The following is a 12037-nucleotide window of genomic DNA, read 5'->3' as shown; positions in this document are numbered from 1 at the left end:
GAAAATGACCTTGTTCTTAGAAAATACACATTGCTGTATTTAGCATTTAGAGGCATAAAAGGCCTACCTGCAAATGACTCCTATTTGATTCAGAATAACGTGTGTGTGTGTGTGTGTGTGTGTGTGTGTACGAGGTCTGACAGTTAAGTTCGCGAACTTGTTAAAAGGGTGTTGCTAACCTTTTTTGATAACAGAGGGATTATTCATTATGAATTTGAACCAACTGGACAAACAGTTAACCAAGTTTACTATTTGGAAGAGCAGAAAAGGCTGTGTTAAAGAGTTAGACAACCTGAACTTTTCGCCAACAATCCATGACTCTTGCACCACGACAATGCAACATCTCACACGGCACTATCTGTGAGGGAGTTTTCAGTCAGTAAACAAATAACTGTATTGGAACACCCTCCCTACTCACTACATGATCTGGCTCCCAGTGACTTCTTTCTTTATCCAAAGATATAGGATATATTGAAAGGAAGACATTTTGATGACATTCAGGACATCAAGGGTAATACGACGACAACTCTGATGGCCATTCCGAAAAGAGTTCCAAAATTGCTTTGAGGGTGGACTAGGCGCTGGCATAGGTACATAGCTTCCCAAGGGGAATACTTTGAAGATGACCGTAGTGATATTCAGTGTGTGTATACGAGGTCTGACAATTAAGTTCACGAACTCATCCTAGAAAAAGTGCTACATACTTCTTCATTGCTGAGTATCTTCGGGTAAAGAAAGAAGTCATTGGGGGCCAGATCAGGAGAGTAGGGAGGGTGTTCCAATACAGTTATTTGTTTACTGGCTAAAAACTCCCTCACAGACAGTGCCCTGTGAACTGGTGCATTGTCGTGATGCAAGAGCCGTGGATTGTTGGCAAAAAGTTCAGGTCGTCTAACTTTCATGCAGCCTTTTCAGCACTTCCAAAGAGTAAACCTGGTTAATTGTTTGTCCAGTTAGTACAAATTCATAATGAATAATCCCTGATATCAAAAAAGGTTAGCAACATCCTTGCAACAAGTAATTTTCTAAAAGTCTAAAATTATCTCAAAAATAGTTAGAAAAACTAAATTTTATTAGTAACTAGTGTTTAACCCTACCTTTAGCTTACCTATTTTATCGTTAAGTTCAGTTAGTACTAATATGTAAAATAGCAGTGTATGGGATTTTTTTTTGTTGTTGTTACTAAAAAAATGAACAGTACATTATCTATTTGGGGAAAATATTGAGAAATAAATGAAGTTAAAATAAGTAGCCTAAAACTTGAGCATATCAGAATCATTTGAAGGGTTTGTTAAAAACATTTCTAGGCTCCACAACCAAATTCCTGATTCAGTAGTCTCAGGGTAGAGGCCAAGAATTTGGTTTGCTAACAAGTTACCAGGTTCCCTGCTCTTCCAGGGATCATACTTTGAGAACTATTGCTCTAAATCAATGTCAAGAGTTAAACTACAAGCTCCCCAAGAACAGAGGAACTGTATTTAAGCTACTGGGCATATTGCCTTTTACATCAATGTGTTGGATATGGCACAGTCCACTATATGTAATAGGAAAGAATAAATGCAAAGGACTCATAAGATCTGAGAAACAATTTGAACCCTTTGTTACTGAACTTCACATTTTAAGTTCTTATGACAAATAGCTAAATTGGGAAGAAAAATAAACATAAAAAGGAGAACTGGATCCAAGGCCAAAAAATAAAAAAATCTAAAAAAGTAATGTGGTAAATAGAAGATTAACCATTTGAATCCCTCATCAGTACCTTCATTGTCAATTCTAGTACGTAATGCTATCCCAGAGATTCTATTCAATTAAACTCGATGAGTACAATGTAAATAATTTCTTCTATTTATGTAGTGTCTTCTAACTCTTAAATTTCCAGGCAGTCTTGTAAGAAACCTCAGAAAATTTGGCTATATACATTACTAATTCCATTTGATTAGGAAATAGAAGAATACAGATATGGGATCATAAGACCATGGAGGAGGTGATGGTCAAGTAAAACTATGCCTTTAAACATAAATGAATTTCCATAAAGCAAAATACCTTTCTTCTCTTGCTTCAGGGCTATTCTGTGATGTAATTGCAGTATCTTTTTTCTTTTCTTCAGGATCTTTATCAGTTGATGGTCCATCTGAAAATTTACGAAATCCCTAAGTTGTTAGCATTTGTTAAAAAAAAATACAAAACTGAATTACTGCATATTATCAAGCTTTTTACGAAACAAAAAACAAAACCCCCTAAAATCCTAAGTTTTCAACAAGTAAATAAAATGTATGCAAGCTACTCAAGTAATATGTAAAGTAATACACAGTGCACAAGCTTTAAGACTTAAGGAGGTGATGGGGTGGCCGGTTGGCTCAGAGATTGGAGCGTGGTGCTCATAACACCAAGGTTGCTGGTTCAGTTCCCACCTGGGCCAGTGAGCTGCGCTCTCCACAACTAGATTGAAAGCAATGGCTTGAGCTTGGTATTGAGCCACCGATGGGAGGCTGGTTGGCTCAGTGGTTGGAGCGCAGTGCTCGTAACACCAAGGTCACCAGTTCGATTCCCACATGGGCCAGTGAGCTGTGCCCTCCATAACTAGATTGAAAACGACTTGACCTGGAGCTGAGCTGCACCCTCCACAACTAGATTGAAAAAAAAAAAAGCAATGACTTAACATGGAGCTGATGGGACCTAGAAAGGCACACTGCTCCCAATATTCCCCAATAAAAATTGAGGGGAAAAAAAAGACTTAAGGAGGTGCGCAATTAGATTTTGGGAAATAAAGCATGTAAAACAGACTGGGCCAGTGCAATAATATTTAAGCACTGAAAAGAAGTATTTATGTTTAAATCAAAACAGCCTTGAAGCTGGGTTCAGAAAATGTTTGGATCTACCACATAAATTTTGATCCCTACCTAAGTAATAAGAGCTACATAAATAATTCAATTCACCACATCCCTCTGTATAGAATACAGAAGAACATATATTCAATTGTGTATTATGACTACCTAGGCAACTTTTAAGCATACCCTCAGTTCAAGCTCCCATCCTGAGCTATTCAACCCAAATCTCTGACAGGTGAGGAATGAGTATCACGGATACTTTTAAGTTCCTCAAGTGACTCTAATATGCTATTCTGGATGAGAATAACTGACAGAGTTCGGTCCAAATCACAATTCTAGAACTTATAAAGGTCAGGGTTAGCAAACCTGAACTACAATTCAAGTGCACTACCATATAGCGTTTAGTGTATGCTTTAGTTTTCACATACTCATTTTACTGCCCCTTGTTAGTCTCTATAATTCACCTGGAAGGCCCTAAAACCTAAATGTGCTACAGTATTGTGAGGTAGAAAACAAAGATTAATAATGACATGCAAGAATATAGCAAAGACTAAGAAATATTCCAAAAGTAAAGGGGTAGAAAGCAATACTATCTAATAAGGATCCAATGCTGTAGAGAACAGTAAAACTGATGTAATCCCTCAGAAAGCAGAGCAATAAGTATGAACAACCTTAAAAATAGTCCTACTATCTATCTAAACACATTGTGGGCAATATAGCAGAGCTAGAGGGAAGTACTCCAGCTCTGGACTCAGATGTCTGCAACCAGATCCCCGCCTGACTTCTTAACCCCAATTCAACTGTGCTTACAGTGCTTAATCTCTCAGTGTCTCAATTTCCTTGTCATAAAATGGGGATTATAATAGCACCTAGCACACTGGATTGCTGGGAGGATTAAATGCATTAATACAGGTCAATGTTGGGGGCAGCCGAATGGTTCAGTTGGTTAGAGCACAAGCTCTCAGCAACAAGGTTGCTGATTCAATTCCCCCATGAGATGGTGGGCTGCGCCCCCTGCAGCTAAAGATTGAAAACGGTGACTGGACTTGGAGCTGAGCTGCGCCCTCCACAATTACCGTGTTTCCCCAAAAATAAGACCTAGTCGTATCAGCTATAATGCATCTTTTGGTGCAAAAAATTAATATAAGACCCGGTCTTACATTATATTATACTATATAAGACCCGGGTCTTATACTAATTTTTGTTCCAAAAGACACATTAGAGCTGATGGTCCAGCTAGGTCTTATTTTTTGGGGAAATGTAGACTGAAGGACAATGACTTGGAGGTGATGGGCCCTGGAGAAACACACTGTTCCCCAATATAAAAAATAAAAAAAACAATAATACAGATCAATGTTTGGCACATCTTAATTATTCAAAACTGTGCTACCTAGTAGCAGTAGTAGTAGTAAATCTGCTAGAAATCTAGCTTAACAATCTAAAGAAAAAGCTTTAGTCAGAAAGATATTTATCAAGATATTATTTGTAATAGCCATAAAAACAAATATAACCTGCAAGTGATTAAATTATGGTATAGTCACCCAACAGATTATTTTGAAGCCAATAAAAATGAATTATGATGATGATGTAAAAACAAACAAACAAAAAAACACCCCTGGGGTGCCAAAAAAATGTATACAAGTGGAACTTTGGTCAACGTTGCTCAAGCAGTTCGCCATAATCAGAAGTGTCTGGATGCTGATGGTAACCACTTTGAGTACTTCTTGTAATTGCACAAGTCAAACGTGACTTGTATTCATCTTTTGTTATTGGTGTATATTGAGTGTTACAATTTTACAATTTTAATAGTTTTTTCCTTTCTTAAAATGTGTATACATTGTTTTGGCACCCTCTGTATATAAATATATATATATATATATATATATATATATATATATATATATATGTATATATATGTGTGTGTATATATATATGTGTGTATATATATAATTTTACTTATGCTATTTATTTATATATATGTGTCTACATATATATACATACATATATATATGTGTGTGTGTATATATATATATATATATATATCACACATATACATATAAATAGCATAAGTAAAATTATAGTGGTAGCAAAATCCACATACCAGGGGAAAAAATGACAAGAAATGCAACAAAATGTTAACTGATGGTTACATTTAGATAGACTTAAGGATGATTTTTTTTTCCTTCTCCAACTCCCCAAATTTTAATAAACATGTAAATCTTTTAATGTAAATAAAAAAGTTTTTAAAGGAGAACTTGTACTGGACTTAGATACTTTCAATAAGTATAAGAGAATAAAACTTTTTTAAATTTAAGATTAAATGAGCATAAGTGTAATGTCTACTCTTTTCTCCCGCACAATGTAAACCATCTTTCCAGAAATAAAAATGGATGCATGTGGTTCTCAATTTTCTATGACTAATCATAATTACCTTAGAATATGGAATTAGATTTAAAATTTAAATTAACTATAAACAGTTTCACTATGTCTTTAAAGACTAGACTTTTTTAAAAAGCTTTTTATTTTGAAATAATTTGAAACCCGCATAAATGTTGTAAGAACAGTACAAAGAACTTTATTCAGAGTCCCCAGTTGTTAATGTTTTGGCACACTTCCTTCCTCATTCATTCATTCGTTCTTCCTTATACATACATACAGAGGGTGCTAAAAAAATGTATACACATTTTAAGAAAGGAACAAACTGTATTAAAATTGTAATACTCAATACACACCAATAACAAAAGATGCATACAATTCACGTTTGATTTCTGCAATTACAAGAGGGGCTCAGCATGCAGACACTTCTGATTACAGCGAACTACTACTTGAGCAACTTTAACCAAAGTGTCTACTTTTATAGCTGCACATGCCATTTCAATTTCTTCACACAGTACCAAGCGTCTCAAATTTATCACGAATGCATGCAGTTGTTAGGCGTGTTAGAGGTTCTGTTGCATACTCACGCCTCCATTGTCCTTCTACTTCCACAACATTCTCGAATTTCAAATACCACTTCAAAATGGTCTTGCACTCCTTGAACTGTGCTTCTGCCATTTTCTTTGACTGTCCTGCCTGTATGGTGACCCTAGCATTCATTTGATTAATGCCATCTTTTGAGAGAACATCATACTACACATTGCTACTGTAATTCAACTCTACTTCAAAAAGTACTACATAGAAAACATCTCTTAAAATATGTACACATTTTTTTGGCACCCCGAGTATATGTGTGTTGTATGTACACTCACACACCATCATGTGCACACATATTTCTTTCGAACCATTTGAAAGTAGCAGATGTCATGCTCCTTTATCCCTAAATACTTCACTGTATAGTCCCTAAGAATAAAGAAATTCATTTATATAACAGCAGTAATTAATAAGTAAATTTAACAATGATACAATATTGTTTACTTACCTAGAAGTCTTATACAAATTCTGCCAATTATTCCAATAATGAATCTTTACAGTAATTTTTTTTCTGGTACAGAATCCAATACAGGATCACATATTACATTTAATTCTCTTAAGACTAGACTGTTAAAATTTTATAGGCTTTATAATTTTTAGTTTCTAGTTTCCAACCTCTTATAAGTAACAGTTTTCTTTTTTTATTATTACTATTGTTGCCTTTGAAATTTTAAAAGGTTCACTTTTTGTATTTTTCTCTTCTATATGATTAAAGAAATGGCTGATTTCAGGACTGGGGCAGGAAAGATGGATGAGCCCAAGACATTTTATGGTACCAGAATGTAAGATTTAAAAATAAAATTGAAGGAGGCTTGTCAAAGGAACAAAGGAGCCAGTTTGCAGAGGGGCCTGCTGGTCAAATCTAGGACAAAGTAAGTATCAAAATAAACATGAATAATGGATTATAATCCATTGTATAGAATAGGAATCCACACTAATGATAGATAAATAAATAACTAGGAAGTAAAAGGAAAGTTCTTTCTTATAACTGAATGATTTATAAATATTGAAGTGAAAGAGTTAGAAAATCACTATTTTGCAATTGTCACTGAAAAGAGTGGTTTGGGCAAGACTCTGGATACTAAATAACAGGGGTGTGGGGATGGGGAAGTCTGATGAGGAACAAGATTGTTTCAGGATCTTAAAGTATCTCCCACAGAATGCCTATAAGATATAAGGGGAAAAATAATAAGCTATACAGTGTACACTTTGACTGAACTATCAAAACTAACATCATTGATGCCTCTGGATGTGAAACCCTAATAAGGACACAACACACGCAGTATTCTAACTGTGGGTGCACAGCATGATAGAATCATGAGAAAACAGCAGATAAGCCCCAAAAAAGGAATATGCTATTAAAAATAAAGGCTGCAGGGTGCTTGTATTCTTTAGAACATCGATGTCATAAAAGATATTAAAAAACTATTCCAGATTAGGAAACTAGATATGTGATCCTAGACTGCATCTTGTTCTGGAAGAGAAACAAAAGCTATAATGGATATTATTGTGACAATTAACGAAAGTGCAAACACGCACGTAGATTCAAGTGCTGTACCAATGTTAAATTTCCTGTATTATGATTACGTAAGAAAGTAAACTGATTCTAAGCATCAAAGCATGACAGATGCAAGTATTCTCAAATGGTTCAGAAAAAATAGTTTGTGTGTGTGAATAGAGAAAAAGAGAGAAGAGAGAATATGAAAAAACAAATATGGCAAACATTAAAAATGTATCAAAAAAAATGATACATGTTAGTTTTTTTTATTATTCTTGCAAGTTTTCTGTTGGAAAATTATTCTAAAATCCTTTTCGAAAAGTATGACAACCTTCCCTTTGGGGGAAAATTTTTCTTAAAGAGGGAATACAGTTATAAGTATGGAAAGACATAAACGTTAAATTTGACTAGCTTAGAAAAGCAAAACCCTCAAAGAGGTCAAACTAACACCCCTCACTCTTCTTATAAGGCATTGATTTTCATATATCTACAGTCATAAAGGAAAAAATGCAAAACCAAATGTGTGAATAAACCAGAACATCATAAATATATATAAGGGAAGATCAATTATACCTAATAACTTTTTCCAGGATTTGATGAGAGACTTTGCTAAAGATGTAACTTCTTCATCTGTACTCTGCTTGCGAATAGCATTTACTGACATTCCGATTCTTGTAGACTGCAAGGCAACAACAAAAAAATTTGTAGAAACAATTTTATTTCAGACAATTTAGTGTATCACTTTCTTCTTTCCCAGATTTCTATTTCCATTTGAGAATTGAAAAGAACTTCAATTATTTGAATTCTTATAACAGTATACTACAGACTTAAGATACATATATCTTCAGATCAAACACTGGACTCAAGGTTTTTATCACTGAGATCTGCAAGCATATAACTCGCTACAGTAATAAGTCTGGTTAACCAGTAAAATGAAATTGGTCTTTCCATAAGAAAGAAGCAAGAATAAAATATAAACAGTTTGTATTTATATATAAAATAGGCTGAAGCAATCAGGACTAAGATGGACCCTCCTGTGTATCTATACATTCTTCTACATAGATTGCATCCTAGACCACCTGATACAACTTACAATGAGGATACCCAAACAAATACTACTACCTACAAAGGCTTAAAATGCATTCTTTTGGGGCCTGAAACCAGCATATAATCACAGACATTAAAATGGACTTCACAGAATATAATTTAACATGCGGTAATATTATGTGCCCAGGATTATGCTGGCAGCATCCATATTTGTCAATCTTCCTAACAACCCTTCAAAGTTAAGATCATTATCCCTATTTTTAAGATGAAGAGCTTGGAAGTACCAATAAATAAATTGCCCAACGTTACACCATTATTAATAAGTAAAGCTGGACTTTTAATCCAGGTCTGTGCACCCCCAAAGTCCACGCTCTTTCCAGCACATCAGTGGTTTTCAAATTGTGCTCAAAGAACACAAAAGCTACGACAGGCCAATTATGGGATGATAAATAAAAAATGATAAATTATTTAGTAAGTTCAGGTTGTCAGTAGACAATCTTTCAAAACATATGGTCTATGGAAGAAAAAAAAATAACAGAAGGAATTCTTAGTGGCAAAAAAAAGAAGGGAACCCTGCTGTAAACTTTAAGGAAGAAGAATAAATGGATATGTAAGGCTTCCTTTTAAATTATTCAATCTACTCAACAAAGAGATTCATGACAAAAGTTGTGCTCAAGAATTTAGAATAGGTGTTTAGTCAGTGCACTGTGTTACATCTCTTGGAAAGCGGAGCAAGGCAGGAAACATGCCATTACAGAATGATAATGGGGACTCTGCATATTTAAAGGCCCAAAATGCTTTGGAATTAATGTTTTGGTTTTTTCAATCCACAGAAAGTGACTTACTGCTTTAGAAAATAAGATACTCAGAACTTTTTTAAGTGAAGAAAATACTTCTAGAACTTTAGAACTTTTCTAAAACATTACTTTGTCAGCTTGATGAAGTAGGCACTTCAATATAAAAAACTTTGCAGAGGCAAGTGCCTGGGCTGCATAGCAGAGCTCACAATTGTGTGGACCCAGAACTGTCCCACTGGAAGCAGCTAACTGCTCAGAAGCGGGGCTTGCACTTGCCGCTGGTGTACTGAGTGTCAGGTCTGCACGGCAGTGACTACTGCAGCCCTCCTTTTCCTCAGCACTCACTCACAGCTCTTCTTTATCTCCACCTGCACAAACATACCGCCTAAAAGAAAATCTACTTTTGAAATGAGTGGAAGAAATAACCTGATTACTAATATACTTCTAAAGCTTGGGGTTGACAAGAATTAGGAAAAGAAAATGGAATTTTCAGAGGTGGTCAGAAGTGAACAAAGGCATAAGGAAAGCATGAACAAACTGTGCTCTAGGGTGATTGCTTTTCAATTATCACAGGATATTTTTATCACTAAAAAGTCAATGATTTCCTGCTTAGAACCTATGAAAACCCATGCAAAGAATATAGGCAGATATGGAGAATACAGGCAGCAACTGTAATAAACACACTTATCTAAGGAAGAGATGGTCCAGGTAAGAACAATAAGAAATGTGGCTGAAGAGGTAGGTGAAAAACAAAAATTTGAGGTAGGTGTTTTTTTCCTTTTAGGGGGTATCTTGGGAAGACGAGAAGAAAGTAGACAGAGGAAAGGACTATAAAGCTAGTTTACTTGAATAACCTCATCTAGAACTGCCTCTGAGAATTCCCCAGACTATGCATTTTTCCTAAAAATCGTAGACTATGATTTATATACAGGATATAATAAGCAGGCTATAAAAGTATTTTGTGCTCAAGGAATTAGGAATTGTAGAGTTAAACAGACTTCTTGACTGCACTAATAAAAGTTTGAGACAAATTATACATCATGAAATTCTAGAGAGAAAATGTGCCTTTGCCCATGGCTGGCCATCTGGCTTCTATAGAACACCAGGTATACAATGAGAAAAACATTACCTTGGAAAGATGGAGAATGTATTAAGCAGACTTAGAGAGTCAGCTGCACATTGGTGGTAAAACAGAAGGAGTAGTGAGGTCAAGAGACACTGTCAACATCACAGGGAATAAGCAGATTGCTCTGCTCTAGGAAAAAAAAAATCATGCTGTGATCACTCATGAGTTTTTGCCAAGATATGAAGAGAGCTATTAAATCTCAAGGAAAAAAACATACAGCTATGATAAAACATTGTTAAAAAGAAATTAAAGAAGACCTAAAAAAACGGAAAGGCATCCCTTATTAACAGACCAGGAGACTTAACTGTTAAGATTGCAATGCTAATGAAATCAAACTACACAGTCAATGCAATCACTATCAGAATACCAGCTGCCTTTTGTACAGAAATCGGGAAGATTATCCTAAAGTTCACATGGAAATGCAAGGGACCCAAAATAGCCAAAGCAATCTTGAAAAAGAACAAAGTTGGAGGACTCACAACTGCCAATTTCAAAACCTACAGCAAAGCTACAGTAATCAAGACAATGTGGTCCTACATAAGAAGTGACATGCAGATTTATGGAATAGAATTAAGAATCCAGAAATCAATCCCTACATTTTTCATTACTAATTTTCAACAAGGATATCAAGACAATTCATTGGAGAAAATAATATTAAAAGGTGGAACAACCAGATATCCGTATGCAAAAGGATGAAGTTGCACCACTTTTTTAACACCACACATAAAAATTAACTCAAAATGAATCATAGATCTAAGTGTAAAAGCTATAAGACTCTCAGAAGAAAACACAGGAATAAATTCATAACCTTGAATTAGACAATGGTCTCTTAGCTATGACACCTAAAGCACAAGCAACCAAAGAAAACAGATGACTTAGCCAAAGAAAACAGATAATTTAGACTACAACAAAATTTTTAACTTCTGTGCTTCAAAGAACACCACTAAGTAAGTAAAATGAACCTAACAAATGGGAGATAATACTTGCAAATCCTGTATATGATAAGGGACTCATATCTAGAATATATAAAGAACTACCACAGCTGAATAATAAAAAGACACATTACCCAAATTGAAAAATAGGCAAACGATCTGAATAAACATTTCTCCAAAGAAGATATACAAATGGTCAACAAATACATGAAAAGATGTTCAACATCATTAGTCATTAGGGAAATGGAAATCAACACCGCAATATTACTTCATACCCACTACGATGGTTATAATCAAAGACAGATAATAACAAGTGTTGCAAGAATGTGGAAAAACTGGAATCCTCATTCACTTGCTGTTGGGAATGTAAAATGGTACAGCCATTGGGAAAACAGTCTGCTGGTCCTCAAAAAGTTCTACATAAAGTTCCCATATGACTCAGCATTTCAACTTTTAGGTATCTACCCTAAGTGAAACAAAAACACACGTTCACACACAAACTTGTACATGAATGTGCACAGCAGCATGAGTCATAAGAGCCAAAAAGTGGGAACCCAAATGTCCATCAAATGATAAATAAAATGTGGTATGTGATATATTCATACAATGGAATATTTACTATTCAGCTATAAAAAGAAATGAAGTATTGATACATGCTACAACATGAATGAACACTAAAAAGATTATATTGGGCAGCTGGATGGCTCAGTTGGTTACAGTGCGAGCTCTGAACAACAGGGTTGCCAGTTCGGTTCCCACATGGGCCAGTGAGCTGCACCCTCCAAAACTAGATTGAAGACAACTGGCTGCCGCTGAGCTTCTGGAGGGGCGGCCGGATG

General features: G+C 35.2%; 1 protein-coding gene across 2 annotated transcripts in view; it reads right to left on the bottom strand.

Moving 5' to 3' along the window:
• The window catches only part of TCEA1 (transcription elongation factor A1), a 45043-nt gene that overhangs the window by 15729 nt on the left and 17277 nt on the right, over nt 1-12037 (bottom strand). For both annotated transcript variants that reach the window (XM_019729832.2, XM_074318795.1), the window contains 2 exons: nt 7870-7975; nt 2044-2131 (listed from right to left, as the gene is read on the bottom strand). In XM_019729832.2, coding sequence (XP_019585391.1) covers nt 2044-2131; nt 7870-7975 — 194 coding nt within the window. The remainder of the gene's footprint in view (nt 1-2043; nt 2132-7869; nt 7976-12037) is intronic.

This window comes from Rhinolophus sinicus, linkage group LG14 (assembly GCF_036562045.2).
Source record: "Rhinolophus sinicus isolate RSC01 linkage group LG14, ASM3656204v1, whole genome shotgun sequence".
In the NCBI taxonomy this organism is placed as follows: domain Eukaryota; kingdom Metazoa; phylum Chordata; class Mammalia; order Chiroptera; family Rhinolophidae; genus Rhinolophus; species Rhinolophus sinicus.
This window is presented reverse-complemented; position numbering and strand designations above follow the sequence as displayed.